The 20684-nt window shown below is 38.8% G+C and overlaps 3 protein-coding genes across 3 annotated transcripts in view; 2 read left to right on the top strand and 1 right to left on the bottom strand.

The window, feature by feature from the left end:
• LOC129761772 (neurogenic locus Notch protein) overlaps window positions 1–20684 on the top strand; it is a 236508-nt gene that overhangs the window by 146051 nt on the left and 69773 nt on the right. The gene's annotated exons all lie outside the window — the stretch shown is intronic.
• On the top strand, window positions 1744–2746 carry LOC129761788 (uncharacterized). The gene is made up of 3 exons (XM_055759560.1): window positions 1744–1805; window positions 1859–2042; window positions 2109–2746. Coding segments are annotated over exons 1-3 (744 nt in total). The 5' UTR covers window positions 1744–1803; the 3' UTR covers window positions 2667–2746.
• On the bottom strand, window positions 2789–4894 carry LOC129761781 (putative nuclease HARBI1). Its single transcript, XM_055759547.1, has 4 exons — window positions 4556–4894; window positions 4059–4491; window positions 3851–3995; window positions 2789–3789 (listed from the first exon to the last, which is right to left on the bottom strand). Exons 1-4 carry the CDS (start codon window positions 4666–4668, stop codon window positions 3530–3532), a joined length of 951 nt encoding a protein of 316 aa, XP_055615522.1. The 5' UTR covers window positions 4669–4894; the 3' UTR covers window positions 2789–3529.

The raw sequence follows: 20684 nt of genomic DNA, 5'->3' as shown, positions 1-20684 counted from the left end.
AGCTTAACAAGAAAAGAAAAATTGAAGCCATTACCCCAATTTGGTGAGCGTATTAATTTCTGAAATGTCAACATAACGAGGAAAAAACTTTCGAACGCCGAGCGTGGTGTGTTCTAGATATTCTAGGATGGTTCGTGGTCAAAACCGCGCGCTGTAATTGTGAAACACTGTCAGCGATTTTTGTTTTGTTTGTGCACTTTTTCCATTGCGTTCAATCGAACCTATTCAGAAACGAAATCAGCAACAAAATATTGCATAGGGAGTGCGAAAAAAAAAGACAATTGTACAACTCGATTGAGGTCAAGCGTTTCATTTGACAAACAACGATTGTAACAGTTTGAGCAGAGACAGCGGGAATCCAAGAAAAAACGGACAGAAAATTAACACGACATCGGTGCAACCCACCGCACGAGAGCTAGTTTTACCAGCAGGACCAGAGCATGACCTCGAGCGATTTAATTAACCGAGACATGCTCACGAGTTTTGATGTGGCGGGTGGAAATTGCCACTAAACATGAAAAGCAATCCCCCGGCAGACCCAAGAAGAACCGAATGCGGTCCATGAGAATCTTGTGGTGCATGTTCATCGCAACCCCGGCGAGTAGTGTGGGATGGTATCCTCCATCCCCCGCCGTCATCGGCAATCCCACACGAGGGGCGGCGGCTTTTGTCTGTGCCAGAGCAACAATACGCCGCGTATCGGTGAAGGGCGGCGGTAAATTTGCATACATATCAGACTTAATTGCGGCTTTGCCTGTGCCTTCGAAGAAAAGTAGCCTAGAGCGCGCCTGATCTATATGTAAATCACTCCGGGTAACTGAGAACCGGGGCGAACATATTCCAGCATCTGTGCAGTCCGCTCCCTTCTTTCTGCACTCAATCAATCAGATCTTCGAATTGCGCGCGCGCATACACGCACGAAAGAGAGAAAACTCTTCACCGTCAGGAGATTTTTTTCTGGGAAGATCTCCAAGCTTCAAACAATCATTGCGTGCTATTGTTGAAAAATTATAGAGTGATAAAGCGATGAGAGAGCCTAAGAAGCTGTGTAGAAATCTTCTCGAGCAAATTATAGTCTAATTGAGACTATTGGCGTCTGACGAGGGACTTCTTTTTGCAAAAAGAAAGCATGCTAACTTAAGGATACCTGAGTAAAAAGTGTCCTTGTTGTGAAAGTGCGATGTGAGAAAATACCGTTTTCTCCAGATATTCGAATTTAGGCTATTTCTCGCTTCTATTACGAGGCTTCCGAGGCTATCCAACCTAAACCGGTCATCTTACTCTCTGTTGTCTCTCACAAATTTCAACACACGGCGGTGGAGAAGGATATTTATGGGCATCCTGAGAAATCGACCAGGAGAAGAGAGCTCTACAATCTCTTCAAATGATCCGTGACTCATTACTATGACGCGTTTGTCAATTCCCTTCGATGTATATTTCCACTATATTTTGTTCCTCTTTGTTGCTTTCCTTTTTTTTCTCCTGCTTTTTTTCTGTTTTTATCTTCCTTTTTTCGTGCCCCTTTTTTGTTTTTTCTTCCTCCTTCCCTCTTACGCTTTCTTCCTCTCTAATAATTCCCATACTTATGGTGTCTATTCTGTATTTCAATCGATTCGAAATATTTCGAACGACTTGGTAAATTCCATTCCCTGTTTCGTTCGAGGTGTTTTCAAATTCGAATACCTTTCGTTCGGACTATTTTGTTTTCGAACATCTTTCATTCGAATCAAACCAAACGTCAAACCCACTTTGTTTATGAAGGAGTGAATAATTTCCGCAGCGGATGAGCGGTGAACTGCAAAAATGTAAGCTAATTTTTAATCATTTTTTTCTTTAAATTAATTTTAACGTTCAACAGGGAAAAAAACAAAAACAAAACAACCACTAAAAATCAGTTCGAGCGGATTGTGCTGCTTCTGGAGCAAGAGCCGGACATAGCAAAGGGTTTCTCCCGAGGAAATTCCGGACCCTTCTGGGATGATCTGGCGGCAGAAGTCAATAGTTTGGGACCGCCTATTCGCGATGGAAGTGGATGGAAAAAGGTATATACTAAAACGAATCCGAAACATATGTTTATAGTCTTATTTTTGCCCTGGTTTTCTGTGTAGGTTTGGGCGGACTATAAGTCCGGATTAAAGCGAAAACTCGCTCACAACAAACGGGAGCAGAGGGCGACAGGTGGAGGACCCAATAAAATTATCAATTTGTCCGAGCTGGAGGAGCAGGCAGTTCTACTAACTGGGTTACTTGCGACCGTGGAAGGAATCCCGGGTACCTCATCTCATGGAACACAGTTGGGTTCGCCTTCGGGTGAACCTCAAGCTGCAGACCAGGAAAATTTTATATATTATGGTACTTCCGACGAGTGTGACGGTATCAATAATACCATTCACTTCCAGCCCTCTCAGCCGAAAAAATCCAGACCTTCTACCACGAGGCTATTAGAGCTGCAAGTCGAGCAACAAAACAAATTTCACACCAATGTGAAATCCCTGTTAAAAAACACAAACAAGAATTTGAGTGATCTGGTTCATTATCAGCGCCAATCAGCTCGAGCGATTCTTTCCGTGGATGCCACACTCAAAGAACATCTGAGTGAACAAAAACGACATAACCACGAGATGGAGAAGATCGCGCTGGAGAAATCAATAGCGACAAATCCTTGAAACGCAGATTGCGTATATTTCAGAACATTAGAATAATGTTTCAAAATATCAGTGATCTGATTTTTTATCTTTATATTGTAACTCAAGTATAAAAAAATGAAAAATGTTCTAATCGTATTTTTATATCTTTCCATGGAAGAAAAATCTTACTTAATTTTTTCTTTGAAGTTTGTTTGGAATAGCATCAAAATTATATAAACTTTTTTAAAATTCACGAATTTCGCCTATAGTTTATGGAACTTCCTTAACCCCTTCACGTACAACATTGAACTTCACTCGTTGTTTCTCGATGTGAAATAATTACATAGCTTCAGGCATATGATGAGGATACCGACAACTGAAGATTATCAAATTTCCGTTATTTAAAAAAAAAATTGAATGAGCTAAAAATATAAAATATAATTTGAATATTATAATTAAAATAAAAACGAACGAGTTAGTACGTAGTAATAACTCCTTCGTTTTTATTTTAAACACAACATGTATTTGCTCATCATAGGGCACCCATGTTAGATACCCACACTCAGCAGAGTAGCGGAACGACTCGAAGTGCTCGTTTTGGGCCGTGCTGTTGGAAATTAAATCGTACAGCAAGGGGTTAAAACAACGCAAAAAGTATTAATAATGGTTATTTGAATACTTGGCCTGCTTACGAGAAATCGATAATGACATGTTCTCAAAGTGTTGGCAGGAATAAGAGTAAATAATTCTGCCGAAACCATAGTTAAGTAAGGAAGACACTTCCTTTTCCGGTGGTTGTTATTTATTTGAGCATTTGCAAACAAGTTAGATGAAATTTAACAGTCATAAATATTAATTTAAACAAAAGTTTATTATGTAAACAGCTGCATAACATATTATAACTACTGAGAACGACCAAATTCTAAGCATATATTGTGAAGTGCACAGCATACATTTATAATTTGAGCGCATTTAGTAGGATTGTAGTGAAGTTGTCTCGCGCCAAGGATGCATCTAAACCGATTTTTTAGTAAACCGATTGTCCGCTCGACGATAGCACGACCCAAGGCATGCCTGCGATTAAAATCGCTCTCCAAACTCCCTTCCTCCGCTGCTCTGAATGGCGTTACTAACCAAGGTTCCGATGGATAACCAGCATCACCTGAAAATATTTTATCACACAGTACATACAAGTATACTAAAATATTGTAGTTGAACATTACCTAGAATCTTAGTATTAACTTCACCATTTTGGTGAAGCTGCTCAAAGTGAGTTCTTGCAGGGCTTACACGCCATATATGAGAGTCATGATTAGATCCCTGGAAGGTAGGATCAACGAAACGAATCCTTTGCTGATCGTCACAAACCTATGTTGATAAAAAAGAGTATTTGTTCATTGTTTTCTTAATTCAAATACTAATAATACTTACAATCAGAACGTTGAGACTATAAAATCCCTTCCGATTAAAAAACAAATTTCGATTCAGCTTAGGTGGAATAATTTTTACGTGGGTTCCATCCAAACACATAATAACACCCGGAATTGATGTTTTCTGATAGAAGTGTAGTTTAGCACGCCGCTGTTCGTCTTCCGTCATATTTAGGGAAATCCATTTCTTACACAGTGTCCGCTCCAGAATGTTAAGCATTTCAGTCAGCACCTTGGAAAATGTGGGCTGTGCTATGGCAATGTGATAATCTTGCCCTGCTCCATGTTGATAATTTCCTTCAGCAAAGAATCGCAAACATGCTGCGAGTTTCACCTCCGTGGATAGACCACCTTTCCTTGTGATAAGGCAGTTCTCAATTTCCTCTAAAACGTACCGAAAAGCTTCCTTACTTAGACGAAAACTTTTGATGAATCTGAATAAGGGCAAAATTAATCAATAAGAGAAACAAACATGGGATTTTTGAGACGGATACTTACGCTTCATCAGAAAGTTTCATGAAGTCGGTTGATTTTCGGTGGTTTCGCCGATGGTAGCAAGGCATTCCAATTTCTTCTTGCTCCGCCAAAATCGGTAACAAAACGGAATCCATTGAACGAGAAAATTTTCTCACAAATTTCTCTTAGGATCAAAAATTAACTGAAATTCAACTCGCACTCGCCGCTATTTAATACGGTGTTTCTTTTTGTTTATCGGTTTTTGACAGATCGATGCATATTCGAAATTTTCTAACACTTTCGTTCGAAACGAGCAAAACGATTGGAATAGGGAATGGTAAATTCGAAAACGATCGAAATATCACTTTCGAACGAAATAGAAATCCGTCGGAATACAGAATAGGCACCTATATTTTTTTTCTCTTCTCACTTTTTTTTCTGTTTCATTTTTCATGCGTTTTTCTCTTTTCCTTCCTCTTTTCTGTTTATAAATTACTTTTTTCCTTATTTTCCCTTTTTCATTTTTTTCTTCTTCTTCTTTTCCTCTTATTTTTCTTCTTTATTAATACTTCCCCTTCTTTATTATTTTTTTCTTCTTTTTCTCTTTTTCTCTTATTGCTTTTTTTCCTCTCTTTCGATTCCTTCTTCTTAATACGTCTCTTTGTTAATTTTTAGTTTTTCTTGTTTTTTTTTATATTTTTTTCGTTCCAGTTGTCTGTTTTATTTTTTTCTCTTATTTTTTCCGCCTTTAAACCATTTCGTTTTGTTTTCTGTTTTCGTTAGACGCACTACTCTTTCGTTTTAATCTTGTCGTTAGCAATATCTGTGCTTGTGGTCAAGGTTACCACGACATCGAACACGTTGTTTGGTCGTGCGAGGAGTATCTTGTTGCCAGATCGAATTTAGAAAACTCTCTTCGGGCTAGAGGAAGGCAGCCCAATGTGCCGGTGAGAGATGTATTGGCTAGGTTAGACCTTGATTACATGTCCCAAATATACGTCTTCCTAAAAGTTATCGATCTTCGTGTCTGATTGTCCTTATATCCTTATAGTCTCCTTTACCTTTTCCTTCGCGAGAAATCAGGGAATGATTTTTCATGCGTTATTTCTTTTCCTTTCTCTTTTCTGTTTTTAAATTACCTTTTTCTTTATTTTCTCTTTTTAATTTTTTTTCTTCCTCTTTTCCTCTTATTTTTTCTTCGTTATTTATACTTCCCCGTCTTCATCCTTTTTTTCTTCTTTTTCTCTTTTTCTCTGTTTCTCTTATTGCTCTTTTTCCTCTCTTTCGATTCCTTCTTCTTAATACGTCTCTTTATTAATTTTTATTTTTTCTTATTTTTTTTCATATTTTTTACGTCCAGTTGTCTGTTTTATTTTTTTCTCTTATTTTTTCCGCATTTAAACCATTTCGTTTTGTTTTCTTTTTTCGCTCTATAGATTTTCCTTTTGGTTTCTTGTTTTATTTTTTTTATTATATGTATTCCCCCATTTTTTTTAATATTCCTTCTTTCTTTCATTGTTTTTTCTTACTGTTCCTTATCTCCCTTACTTTCTTCCAACTTTATTCCTATCAATTTCCCTTTTTGTCTTCCCTTTTTATTTTTTCCATTTTCTTATTTCTTTCTTTCTTTCTTCTTTTCTCTTTCTCTCTTTTCTGTTCACTCTATCTTCTTTTCATCTTTTGTTTTTCCTCTTGGTTTCTTTTTTCTTTTCTCCTTTTCTATTTCTTGATATTTCTTGCATCCTCTTTCTTTTCTTCTTCTTTTCTGTTTTTTTCTCATTCGTTTATCCCTTCTTTTTCAATTCCTTTTTCCTTAATTTTTTTTTCTTTTATTTCCTTTTCTTCATCTTCTCCGTTTTTTGATTATTTTGTTCCTCTCTTTAATTCTTCTCCCTTTCTCTCTTTTCTCTCATCTCCTCCATGTTTTTCCTTCGTATATTTTGTTTTTTACTCCGTTCATTCTCTTTTCTTTTTTTCTCTCACTTTTTCGTTGCTTCTTCTTTTTTTCTTTTCCTTTCGTTTTTTTTGCTCTTGCTCTTCGGCACCGTTCCTATCTTCAGTTCATTCTTTTGTTCTTTGATTGGGGTGTTGATTTCTTCTATGAATAATGAAGAAAATTCTCTTTTTGGATGGAGAATTTTTTGTACCGTTCTTATCGTCAGTTCTTTTTTTGTGCTTTGACTGAGATGTTGATTTTTTCTTTGAATAATCAAGAAAATTCTCCTTTTAGCATACGTCTGCTTAAAATTTACTTTTGTGATAATCAGAAAATAGAAAAGAAAAGTGACATTGGCATGCGGTTTGAATTTCGAATTAATTATTTGAAAAATATACTTTTTTTAAAGTAATTGGTTGCATCCTGGGAAGCTAGCGAAACTTTTAGGATAGCTAGATTTTCTGACTGCATTGAAAGCTCAATTTTTCCATCACCTGAATTTGTTTCCTAGTATGCGATTCAATTTGCTATTTTTATGTCCAGAAACTGGAATTAATTTACCGTCAGACCTATTTTTGCGCGATTCCTTATTTGCACGACCCTTTCCAAATTCTGATGTAAATATGCAATCGCACAAAAAAGGTCGCCAAAAATGAAGAATCGCACGAAAAACGTTCGTGCTTCTTTTTCTCTAGTTTTTTTTCCATCCTCTAGTTTTCTTTCTTTGATTTTCAATTCTCAGTCCTCTCCTCTTTTCTGATTATCTCTTTTTCTCTTATTTCTTTTCCTTTTTTTCTTCCTCCTCCTATCTTTCGTTTTTGTTCTTATTTATCTTCTTCTTTTCTATCCCCTTTTTTTCTTTTCTTTTGCCTGTTTTCTTTTTTCCTTCTTTTTCTCGTTTTTCTTCTCCAGTTCATCGCGTATTTGTTCTTTTCACATTATTCTTTTATTCTTTCTGTTCTTTTTGTAATTTTTTTTTTTTACAATTTTAGAGCACCGGCGGAAAATTCTGTTTAGTTTCGTTGAGAATGCAACAAGTTGATGAGTTTTTCACTGTAAGCGTTCTATTTAGGACCTACTGTGTACGATCATGCAGTTTTCTTTTTCAATAAAATAATCTATGTTTTTGATGTGATTTTTTCACTTATTTAAATAGTTTATTTTTTATCAAAGGTAAATATGTGTTCTTCCTCATGTAAGGATTATGTTCTCTGAAGCATGAGTCAATCTTTGTCTAGTTTCCACGGCCTTATAAAGGGTTCGCTATCTTGACGTGTGAACAGCTCAAAGTTTTGTCATTTGCAAGCAAGTATTTGGTGCGTTGCTCCTCTTGCTCGGAGCCCATTTTGATAACTCAAGATGTCAAAATGAAAACGCAAGCATCGTTCTGCATGTACACACACCTACGAAATGAGGGGTGTTCCTGTTTTCTTTTATCCAATGCACGATATAAAGAAATGCGTTTATTATGAGTTTATGTTGACCAAATTCTGATCGTAACAACCTTTATTAATGATTAGCTGACTCGGCAATATAGATATATGCAGCGTGCTTTGGGAGATTTCACGAAGCAGAATTTTTCTAATATTCTTCCATCAGAATTTGAAAACATAAAAATAGCAAATTGAATCGCATACTAGGAAACAAATACAGGTGATGGAAAAATTGAGCTTTCAATGCAGTCAGAAAATCTGGCTATCCTAAAAGTTTCGCTAGCTACCCGGGCTAAGAAAAATAGATAAATTTTCCCGTCAAATGCAACCAATTACTTTTGAAGAAGTATATATTTCAAAGAATTAGTTCGAAATTCAAACCGAATGCCAATGTCATGTTTCCTTTCTGTTTGTCCGCGAAGTAAATTTTAAGCAGACGTATGCTAAAATGAGAAAGAAGAAATCAACATCTCATTCAAAGAACAAAAGAAAGAACTGAAGATAAGAACGGTACGGAAAACAAAAAAAAAGAAAAGAAGAAGCAATGAAAAAATGAGAGAAAAAAAGCGGAAGAAAAGAAGAAAAGAGAATGAACAGAGAAAAAAACAAAATATACAAAGGAAAAACATGGAAGAAATGAGAAAAAGAGAGAAAGGGAGAAAAATTGAAGAGAGGAACAAAATAATGAAAAGACGGAGAAGATGAAGAAAAGAAAAAAAAGAAAAAAATTAAGGAAAAAGGAATCGAAACTTTTTTGAATTTTTTTTTCTAGTTGGTATGACCAATATATATTGTTGAAGGGCATTTGTGATGGCCAAATGTTGGACAGGGTCTTCGAATCAGCGATATAACTTCGAATCAATCAAATATAACATTTTTATGACATTATTCTGTGTTTATGTGTTTTTTAGTTTTTGACCTCGGTGATGAACGGTAAACATTAAATTTTTAGTTTCCCTTACGTTATTTTGACACAGACGAAGAAAGTGATTTAACACGTTCGTCGCCCAAAGTGATTTTCTGAGTTTCTTGCGGAACCCAACTTGCGGATAAATTATGAAATGGAAGTCGAACTTAGTTTGTAGACAACTTTTACATGATCTAGCTTTTTTTTTTTAAATTTGAAGATGAATTGACAACAATAACACATGCCAAAGTCGTATTATATGAGTTTCGCAAAAAGCTGCAGTACAAACCATCCGCACTATAAATTAATAAAAAGTATAGTATAAACATTATAATGATATTGTTACAATATTATTATTTTTCTACATATCCTATCGTTACACTTAGATGCCTATTCTATTAAATTCGATTTGAAAATTCTCTTCAATTTGAACGAGGAAAGTGTCACCCATATATGGGTGACGGGGCAACGATAGTGTTAAACGGCGGTCATTTGAACAGAATAATATTCCATAATGGAAAGGCTATTTTTTTAAATGAAGAAACAATCATTGAAAAATATAGTACAATGTTTTTCAGCATCTATTGTGACCGGGAGTGCTTAAAAGCGTAGTAACTCTTGGATGCCACATACAGAAAGTATGAGGGATGAGGAGGTACTTCGTTCATCAATTCACGGAAGGAGTGGTCGGTTATTGGCATGCAACAGTGTGAATCTATTCCATTCCAATCAATACAGGAAGCTCTCTGCTATGATCATGATTGATAAATCATATTTTGAAAGCTTTTGATCTTTTGAGTATGTGCTCTCCATCAAAGCAGGAGATGAATCGGGTTCGACATTGTGATTTCCATTCCGATTAGGCGTGAGAACCATTTTAGATTGTCGCTACGACACCTAAGTGACGGACCACCTACTCTCCACTTCAACTGGAAAAATCACTGAAGAATTCTCTCAGCATTAATTTGAAGATAAGAATGATATTCACAAGTTGAACGACATGCCGCTAGGGTACTGAACACCGGGATAACGGAGTGGAATGCGGACTACAATATGTTAAAAAAAGAAACAAATTAGACCTAGTTTGGCCGTAGTTTTTTTTAGAAACCAATCTAATCGTGAAAGTCCAATTAAGAGCGCCGAATCAATGCAAACTTATAAAGTAAAGTCTTTCAACCAATTAAGCAGCCGTTACAATCATAAAAAATAGTTCCCACTGATGATCTAGATATAAACGACATGCCGTCGTAATGTAAATTGAATCTCCGAAAGTTCCAGATAACTTGTAATTGGATCAAACCGAGCCATTTTTGAGATGCCCAGATTTGCGACAAAGAAATCTTGTGTTTTTTTCGGAGCTCGCTATTCCCTCGTGAAATGATTTTATTGTGGGTCCATCGTTTCGAGATTGCATCACTCAGGGGTCCCATTCCAATCTCCCCTAATTTATTCCGGTGAACAATTTTTCACCTAGTGTCCATCTTTGGCCATCATCAAATCAGCGTAAAAGCATGATAATAATATCGCCATAAACGAGTGGCTCTCTCTTTTTTAGGGGGGGCCTATTTGTGTGCCCGATGCTCGTTAGCGACGCGATCTCGTTTGGGCTCTCAATATCGGTTGGGTCACAAATGGATGGCTCAGGTTCCACGGGCGGTCTCGGTCTCTGGAACCCCAATTGGTGCAACGAGCCTAGCTACCGCGCCACAGCAAATCAACCCAATCTATTGCATTCACTCGAAGAAATGCAAATTTCGAACGAGCGAGCGAACGAACGATTTCACGACTCCCGATGACTTCGTTGAGCGCTCTCGTGCGCAGCCCTGGGAGTCCTATTTGCATATATCCTCCGGCGCGGAACAGATTCGTTCGACTGTGTGATCGAAATCGGTGCACTCGGGGATCGCGGATCGGATTTAAATAAACATCTCCACCATTCGTTCGACAATGCTCTCGAATCCGCGAGTGCAGGTCGCACCAGGGTAATATGGTTATTACCCGTAACCTCCGGTAAAATGATCGCTTATATTCTCTTTCTTCCATTCGTCTCTGCGTTTTGTGCTCCCTGGATGGAGGATATTATGTATTCTATGATTTTATCTGCCCGCCACGGAACACGATTCCTCCGAGAAGTCTCCCGCCCTCTCCCCCTCCGCGCAGCTTACGGAGAATTCGCGAACTGAATCGGGAGTCAGCCTACCGAGGCCAGAGCCAAAAGGACGGCAGGAGGAAAAAAAATGAAAATTAGAGCCGAGCTAACAAGTTTCCTAAATTAGAATTATTAATTCTGCCACCGGCCTCTGGCCGTTGTCATCGTCGTCGTCTCGGGACGACCAAAAAGGAGTGCGCGCGATGCTGTAAATGTGCGAAAGCGACGCATTGGCTGATGCTGCTGCTGCGGTGCAATCGAACATACCTCGATCCTTTTACGCAGGAGAACTCCGCCGGCGGAGGGCTTTCTTGCTCAAATATGGAAGTTGGGGTACTAATGATAAAGTTTTTTTTGTTCTTCGTCTTCTTCTCCTCCGCTGTTGTTGTGCGTGCCTGAGAGGAACTTGGAATGCTCATGTTTTCGCCCTTAGATGGAAACTGGTCGCCTTGCTTTGGTCGTTGAGGGGATTTTTTTCTGCTCTTCACTCGGTTCTCGCTCGCTCGAGTTGGACGTGATAACATTTTCCTATCTCGGAAGCGATGTCGTATGAATTAGTTGACAAGTTTTCGTTTTTCTTCGCCCGCCTTTGGACTGTTGCTGCTGTCGCTCCGAGGATTGTGTTGATCGCGACAATTTCTTGACATCTCCTTCAGCAATTCGATTTCAATCGTGCGCACGTTTAGTCAAAATTTCAAACACACACGCCTGTTATGGAGCTGGAGCTGCTGCAAGCAGAAGGGAAAACCCGGGGAAAGTGAGATGATGATGTGGCAAAGTTCTGGGCTGTCTGTCACACATTGCCCAGCCGAACCGATTTTAAACTCCTCTCCAGAGCCTGGTTTTGGCATTTTTGTTTGTGCGCCGTGAAAGACGACCTCGTTATCAATTTCATCACAATGTAAACCCGCCGCAGAGCATTTCTCGGGCAGCCAAAATCGTTAAAGTTCAACGTGTCCCCTCGTGTCGTTGCCGGCTGTGTGAATGTGAAGATTCCTCTCGTGCCGCGGGGAGGGCGGTCTTCGAGATATGATTTATTGCACTTCGAAAAACCAGAACTGTGCGGGGAAAGCGAAGCGCGCGATGGCAATAAAAATAGTTTCCCGTAAAAATATGTAGCGGAGGGTAGTAAAATCTAATGTTTCTTTTTTTTCTCGGGAAAAAAGGATTGAGCGAGCTGTGAGCGTCTTTACAGCATGTTTTGTAGCCAGTGCTCAAAATATGACTGTTCGATGGGTTCATGGGTACGAACTCGAGGGTGGATCATTATTCACATTCTGAAGCAGCAAGCGATGAAATGTTGAAGGTGTGCTTGTAGCTACAGATTCCGAAACGGAAATCCAACACAAACCTAAGAAGTGCAACGCGCTCAATTTAGAGCACGACCTATCCGCCTTATACTGAAATGGTTAGCAGCCTGGCCACAGATATTTGTGGCCAAAATTCCGTGCTACAGAAAATTTCTCGTGCATTATGAGCCCAAAAATATTATATACTTAGCCCTCGATCAACAGAACAACCTTTGCCAACATATCATGTATTGATATTTTTTCAGGTCTCTGAGAACCTCAAATTGCTTAACCAGCATCATAGTATCTTCAGCATATTCTCCACATCCACGTCTTCATACTAATTCAATCACAGAATCGCAGAACTGTTTTTTTGATTGATCTTATAATCTACCCATTAAAATAATTTTTTTACTATAAAATTTCAGTACTTCTACTAAAACTCGACAATATAATATCAGATTATTTTCAGACACAATTCTCGTGCAAGATTTTTCATCCACTTGCAAATAACATGTTTCTCCGTTACATGGAATAAATGTTTGATACAGAAAATATGGTAGAATGAAGACAGCCCTAAATCGGACAATTCTTTTCTCGAGTTTTGCTCTTATCAACACATTCGGCGATCCATTTTTCTTCATATACATAGAAGACGATATAGGAGTGCGTTGTATCACATTAAAACCATTTCCACTTTCGAGCGAAGATCGATTTCGTTACCGCAAGACCCCCTTTTTTAGACCCCCTCTCTTTTCCAGAGGAGAAAGGGGTGTCATACCATCATAGAAACATTTTTCGTACCCAAAAACCCTCACATCCCAGATTTGGCTCCATTTGCTTGATTAGTTCTCGAGTTATGCAGAGGTTTGTGTTTCATTTGTATGGGAGCCCCTCTTTAGAGAGGAGGGAGGAGTATGCAACTACCACAGAAACGTTTATTGATCCCTAAAACCTCCATATGCTAAGTTTGATTCAATTTGTTTGATAGGCTCTCGAGTTGTTTGGCACCCTCCACCCCTCTTTAGAGCGAGGTGTGGAGTGTCAAACCACCATAACAACATTGCTCCCTCAAACCTCCATATGTCGAATTTGGTTCTGTTTGCTCGATTGATTCTTGAATTATGTAGAAATGTATGGTTCATTGGTATGGCAGTCCCCTCCCCCCTCAGATAGGGGGGGGGAGGGTAGGAGTGTCTTTTCACCATAGAAACGTTTTGTGTCCCCTCAAATCTTCACATGCCTTTGGCTCCATTTACTTGATTAGTTTTCGAGTTATGCAGAAATTTGTCTTTCATTTCTATGACAGCTCCCCCTTAGAGAAGGGGGTGGAGTGTCCAACCACCGTAAAAACATTTATTGCACCCTAAAACCTCCATATGCCGAATTTGGTTCCATTTGCTTGATTAATTCTCGAGTAATGTAGAAATTTGTGTTTCATTTGTATGGCAGTCCCCCCTTAGAGAGGGGGGAGGGGTCTCAAACTATCATGAAAACCTTCCCCGGCCCCAAAAACCCATACATACAAATTTCATTGTCGATCGGTTCAGTAGTTTCCGAGTCCATCAGAATCAGACAGACAGACAGAAATCCATTTTTATATATATAGACTAGCTGACCCGGCAAACTTCGTTCCGCCCAAAATTTGTGTTTTGTTATCAATGCCTTCAAACATCCACTTTTTCTTACTATAAGCAATAACAATAACAATAACATTTATTGCACCCTAAAACCTCCATATGCTCAATTTGGTTGTATTTGCTTGATCAATTCTTGTGTAATTTGTGTTCCATTTGTATGGCAGCACCCCACTCCCCCCCTTTAGAGAGGGGGGTGGAGAGTCTAACCACCATAGAAACATTTATTGCACCCTATAAACTCCATATGCCAAATTTGGTTTCATTTGCTTGAATAATTCTCGAGTAATGCAGAAATTTGTGTTTCATTTGTATGGCAGTCCCCCCTTAGAGAGGGGGGTAAAGAGTCTAACCATCATAGAAACATGTATTGCACACTAAAATTTCAATATGCCTAATTTGATTTCATTTGCTTGAATAATTCTCGAGTAATGCCGTAATTTGTGTTTCAGTTGTATGGCACGCCTGGATCCACTATGGGATTTCAGACGAACAAAATCGGAGAAGTGATTGTCACCGATCTGGTTTTCTATATTTCCTATATAAAGTAAACACTTTAACTAAGAAAAGTTTAAAATTTCAGAACTTTAGCAGATACTATACAGGTCGGACTCGATTCTATATAGTCGACCATTTTTTTTCAACAATTATTTTGTATGTATGAATGTCAAACATTGATAGAAAAATACCTTTTTTTGTGATTCGATTATCTATTGGATTCGAAAATTAACGTTGAAAGTGAAATTGCGATTATATATAATCGAGTCCGACCTGTACTTGAAATATCGAGAAATGCAGATGAAAAATCAGAAAAAATACGAATTCTATTTTTTTATCATAACAGCAGAGTAACTTCCAAGTATATTATTTTCGTATGAATGTTATTGAGTAGGCTTCCCGAAAAATTTGTGGTTAAGTGGCTTTATAGATGAAAATTAGAAGATGAATCATAAGAAAAAGAAGAAAATAAGAATTAAAACCATAATTGGTTCGGTTCGGCATCTCTTTACTCCCAGGAGCTCTCGGTTGTTTTTTCAAGTTTTAGGTTACTAACAAATTTTGAAGGGTATTGCTGCGACGAAGCGATGGAGCGTTGGAGAGATTTTTTAACCCTTTTAATTTTTTTTTCTTTTTGATATGGTTGTAATTTGACACCTATGACAATTTCTAAATACTTCACGAGCAACTTTTCTTTTTCTTAAACGGTTTTATTTAGCTTGCCCTGTAATTTGTATGTTTGTATGTTTGTATGTTTGTATGTTTGTATGTTTGTATGTTTGTATGTTTGTATGTTTGTATGTTTGTATGTTTGTATGTTTGTATGTTTGTATGTTTGTATGTTTGTATGTTTGTATGTTTGTATGTTTGTATGTTTGTATGTTTGTATGTTTGTATGTTTGTATGTTTGTATGTTTGTATGTTTGTATGTTTGTATGTTTGTATGTTTGTATGTTTGTAATACGTTTGTCTGTAGCGCTTTAACACATTAATAGAAATTCGAACCCCTTCATGTTGACCGATTGATCTGAAATTGTGAACACACCTTTATCTCTGCGGTCAACATAAAACTGCGTATTTCATGAGTTAAAAAATCCAAGATGGCGGCCGCTACAAATTGGTGGTTACATATTTTCTCAAAACTCCATCAATATGGGTGTCAAATGAAAGGGCTTGACTAATAAAACACAGTTATTCATGAGGAATGTAAATCTAAAATGACCGCCACTACAAAATGGCGGATTACATATTTTCTCAGAACCCCATCAATATGGATATCAAATGAAAGAGGTTTACTGGTAGAAGATAGTTATTTATGAAAAATGCAATTCCAAAATGGCCGCCATTACAAAATGGCGGATTACATATTTCCTTAAAACCCCAACAATATGGGTATCAAGTGAAAGGGCTTGACTAGTAGAACACAGTTATTTATAAAAAAACTGCAAATCCAAGATGGTTGCCACAACAAAATGGCGGAATACATATTTTCATAAAACAAACCCCATTGAAATGGGTATCGAGTGAATGGGCGTGACCAGTAGAACACAGTTATTTATGAAAATTCAAATCCAAGATGGCCGCTGCAACAAAATAGCCAATTACTTTTTTAAACGGTTTCATTCAACTTGACCTGTTTGTATGTATATTTGTTTATAGGGTTGTCTCACATTAATAAAAATTTGACCCCGTTCCTTTTGATTTATTGATCTGAAATTTGGAACAAACCTTTATCTCTGCTGTCATTATAATATTGTGTATTTCATTATCCTGAAAAATCCAATGTGGCCGTCGGTAAAAAATGGATGAATGGCTTGACTTGGAGAACACACTACATGTAATCCCCTCTATATCGGTATCGAATGAAATGATTTGACTAATAGAATACAGTACGTCATATGCCCATACCTATCTATGTTTATAAATGTATCCTATACACAGAAACTTTAAGTGTCGTTACCAAATATCGAAATAGGAGAACATGTCTAAAATTAGTGCAAAGCTACGACGTTTTATTTCTCTTCCCAATATTTTTTTGAGCATATTGCTCTAGTCAAACGTCTCACGACGCCCAAGTGATGCGCATCTTTATTGACTAGTCTTCTGCGAGTAAAACTGTTCATACACAGCATCGTTGTAATCTCTGGAAACCATCAGTATCGCATTTTTCGACAGGAAATAGCGGGCTTGTTCATTCTTGGCTCATGGCACATTGCATATTTTTCTATTCATTCGTCTAATGTCTAGAATGCGTGTTGTACTCGTAAACCCTTGCGCCATTTGTACGATACGCATCGAAATTCTAGGTTTAGTCAATTTTGAGAGGGATTTCTCTTTGGGAATCATGTCTGTGACGTTTAAATCATGCCATGGGGTTACGGAAAAAAATCTGAGGCATTGGAAGAAAGTGTTACGTCACACATGATGGAAGTAATAGGTTAAAATTTAGACCTGATTCATTGTTTTCATGTATGTTATCATGTACCTTTTGCCTGAGGATCAGACCGATGACGACCCTTGCGCCACAGATGAACGCGAATAGTAATTAAACAATGTTTGATAGACAAGCTGGCTGTCTGGCTGAATATTCGTTTCTCCGATGGGCCAGCAGCTCTCTCATCCTGCTCGGTGCAATTCACTCGGTACAAATCAGCCTTTTATGGTAGAATGACTACGTGTGACAGACGCAATTAGCAGCCTTCCCCTGCACAGCGCTCCAGGCCTTCTCCCTCCAGACTCCACCAGGCAGCTATTATAGAAAACCTTATCATCGGCACCACTCTCTTTCTATTCCCATTCAAACTGGGAAACCTCGCGGCGCGTATAAGGCGAAAAATGAGCCCACACGATTGATTGATTCGAGTTATCGTGAGACATCGTGGACAGGGACATGCGGTGTCGCGGTGCGGTCAGTCCGTCAGTTTGGGACTTTAGAGCTGGGCGATTGCAGCCGTAGTTTCCTTATCCGGGAGTTGTTGCGCTGATCGTTCGTGGGTCGCCCTAAAATGGTTCGAAGAAAATATGTCCGAGCAAATAGGTGCAACAAATTTGCACCATGTGCGCCAGGGGGGTAGGGGGAGCGACGCGCAGAGATGTGATAAAATCTCCGCAGCACGGTATTTGTGGCGAGAATCGCGGTTGATCGCGTTCGTCAGGGAGGGAGATGATTTATCATCATCATCCACGGCGGTGTCACATTTGTCCCTGCGGCAAGGAGTGGCGATGTGACCGCCCGCGGACGGGAGAAAGCACCATTAATCTAGATGTCCGCGCGTTATGGGACCCAACGCGCGATGGTGGAAAATTTGTAACGACCGACATCGTCTGTTGTAAAAATGCAAACAGCGCGAAATGATCGTTTTATCCGTTTTATCTAGAGGAGGCGTTGCGTTAGTTCCAGGTTGTCCCAGGGCGCGGCTCAAAGTGGTTCGCTCGCACAAAAAACTCGTTTGTTTTGCATATGACATTATATTCGCGGCACACAATTGCGGCTATTCATGACTAATTTACACCGGCAGCGTTATAACGGCGGTGACAAGTTATCGAACCGGTTCATTTGACCGTCGATCATATCTTGTTGGGTGGGTGAAGTCGTCGAAGTTGTCGGTCATTTTGAATGCACAATACTCAAGATAATTATCACGCCGCGGAATACAACACCTCGAGATTTATCAATTTGTGCCAGATCACGCTCACCACAACACTCACTCACCCAAATCATCATTATCAGTCCCGGGCGTAGATCTCTTCAACCGAAGGGGAAAACTGAAATCCAACCCATAAAAATTAATCATTTCTGTCGAAATCGTCCGAGATGTCCGAGCTTCGGCCTAGCCATGACAGCCATGTCTCCGCGTACATTTCTCCATCTTTTCATTTGTCTTTCCTCCTTTAGAGCTCAACAACAATCAATAACCTATTATGGATGTGATTTTAATCACTTCCTTCGAAACGCGGTTCTCTTGGAAACAGGTCGCCGGCGTTGAAGGGTGCTGTCGTAGGCACAGATCGGAAACTCTCCGAAAACAACGAGAAAACCAATCCACAAATCAGCTAGAGAACGACGCGACAACAAGACCTCGATTCTCCATTTTTTCGGTTAGCAGCGCGCTTTGCTTGATCGTTTTAGAGAAAGGCAGGCTTCTAGTGATCACTTGGCGCTCGATGATGTATAGCAAAAGGGCCAGAAAACAAAACGCAGAGCCACCACCACAGGGAAACAAAACAAGGAGATGAATAATTATGCATTTTAATGTCAAATTGATATTTTTATCGACATCCACAGATCGACGCGATGTTACGTCGTGTGTTTGCTTTCTACCGCGGCGTTCGTTCCCGGTGTGGTTTGCTACAGAGATAGAGAGAGAGAGACCTTAAAGAATGTGGGGGCGGAAGTGAGAGATGATTCCACGAATTGTTCGAATTGTTTGGAATGGGGATGACAGATAAAACGAAGTATTGCTTCCTCTCTGAGGAGTTAAGCTTTGATGCAAGGGCAATAAGTATGATGACATGTCGGTAGTCTGGGATTGCCGGGAAGTTTCCCGCTCTGAGAACTGTGGAATTAGCTTATATTTGAAATCTCCATACAACTTCCGTATAGCTTCATTCGAACGATATTGTATTGGATGTGTAACTTAATTCGTTCCGTTTCCACAGGATGGCTCAAGATGCTATGAATAGTTTTTGCTAAATCGTGAAGTGTCGACAGCTGTCAACCAAATACTGTTTACAACTCTTTGAGTTTTGCACAACAAGCTCAATTTTTACTGCACTGAATATATCGATTTTCGTTGTAAATAAGCATAATTTAAAAAAAAGTGCAGCTGATCGAAGTTTTTGATGACTCTACTCTGTCGGATAGATATTGTAGGGATTTTTTCAGACGATCCGGCGTCCGGGTCAACCGAAAAAGTATGAAGACGAAGAATTAGAGACATTACTCGATCAAGATGCGTGTCAAACGTAAACAGAGCTTGCAGAATCATTGATAGTAAATCGACAAGCTATTTCTAAACTGACTCGTAACCGCAGGATACATCTAAAAGCAAGAAAATTGTGGACCATACGAATTGGGAGCGAGAGATGTCGTACAGCGATTTTGCATGTCCGAAATGTTGCTTGAGCGGCACAAAAGGAAGTCTTTCTTGCATCGAATCGTTACCGAGGACGAAAAATGGATTCACTACGACAATTCAAAACACAAAAGATCGTATGTAAAGCCCGGCCGACCTAGAACCTAAGCCGAGACTGAATATCCACGGTGCCAAAGTCATGCCCTGTATTTGGTGGGATCAAAAGGATGTGATCCACTATGAGCTGCTAAAACCTGGTCAAACTATCAATGGTGGTAACAGGTAACAAAATGATCCATTTGAAGCGAGCTATTGCCGAAAAACGTCCGGATCATGCGGCCTGACATAATCTCGACAAGTCGACAACATTCGATGTTTCGATCCATCGATCCATTCGATTCCATCATAACAACGCTCGGCATCATGTTGCGGTTCGAGTTAAAAACTATTTGAAAAATGGCGAATGGGGAATTCCGGTTCACCTGCTTAGAGCCCAGGCCTTGCCCCTTTCGACTACCATTTGTTTCGATCGATGCAGAACGCTTCGAGTGGAGCAGGGTATCAAAAATTGGCAGGATTCATTCTTGGCTTCAAAAGATGAACGCTTCTTTCGCGACGGAATCCGTAAATTCTCAAAAGAATTGGAAAAAGTGGTTTTGAATAATGTATTAATTCATTTAATTATTCAACTAAATGTGTTCCTCATGGAAATAACGGAACAAATTAGGCTGCACATCCCATATAATTTTTCCGCTCTCCTTTCTTCTCTGCTCCGAAGAATTGTTTTTTCTAACACTAGGAAACACTGTTTATTATTTTGCAACGAGAGGAAAATGGAAATGGAATGGAAGATTGAGTGCAGAATGTAATGGAAAACGGAATGGTAAAAGAATGGAAAATGGAATGAAAAATGAAAAAGAAATGGAAATGGGAAATTGAATAGAAAATCGAATGGAAATAGAATGAAAAATGGAATGGAAAACGGAATGGTAAATCGAATGGAAGATGGAATGGAAAATGAAATGGAAGATGGAATGGAAATAGAATGGAAAATGGAATGTAAAATGAAATGGGAAATGGAAAATGGAATGGAAAATGAAATGGGAAATGGAAAGTGGAATGGAAAATGAAATGGAGAATGGAATGGAGAATGTAATGAAAAACGGGATGATAGAATGGAAAATAGAAAAGAAGATGGAATGGAAGTAGAGTGGAAAATGGAATGAAAAATGAAAAAGAAAAATAAA

Source organism: Toxorhynchites rutilus, chromosome 1 (assembly GCF_029784135.1).
Source record: "Toxorhynchites rutilus septentrionalis strain SRP chromosome 1, ASM2978413v1, whole genome shotgun sequence".
Classification (NCBI taxonomy): Eukaryota; Metazoa; Arthropoda; class Insecta; order Diptera; family Culicidae; genus Toxorhynchites; species Toxorhynchites rutilus.
This window is presented reverse-complemented; position numbering and strand designations above follow the sequence as displayed.

What these genes read in the sequence shown, in the direction of transcription:
- LOC129761788 (XM_055759560.1), top strand. An exon ending in ATGGAAGTGGATGGAAAAAG is followed by an intron (nt 2,043 to 2,108) that starts GTATATACTAAA and finishes TTTTCTGTGTAG; the next exon opens with GTTTGGGCGGACTATAAGTC.
- LOC129761781 (XM_055759547.1), bottom strand. Translation starts at nt 4,668, where the DNA reads ATGGATTCCGTTTTGTTACCGATTTTGGCGGAGCAAGAAGAAATTGGA. An exon ending in ATGAAACTTTCTGATGAAGC is followed by an intron (nt 4,492 to 4,555) that starts GTAAGTATCCGT and finishes GCCCTTATTCAG; the next exon opens with ATTCATCAAAAGTTTTCGTC. An exon ending in AGTTAATACTAAGATTCTAG is followed by an intron (nt 3,790 to 3,850) that starts GTAATGTTCAAC and finishes AAATATTTTCAG; the next exon opens with GTGATGCTGGTTATCCATCG.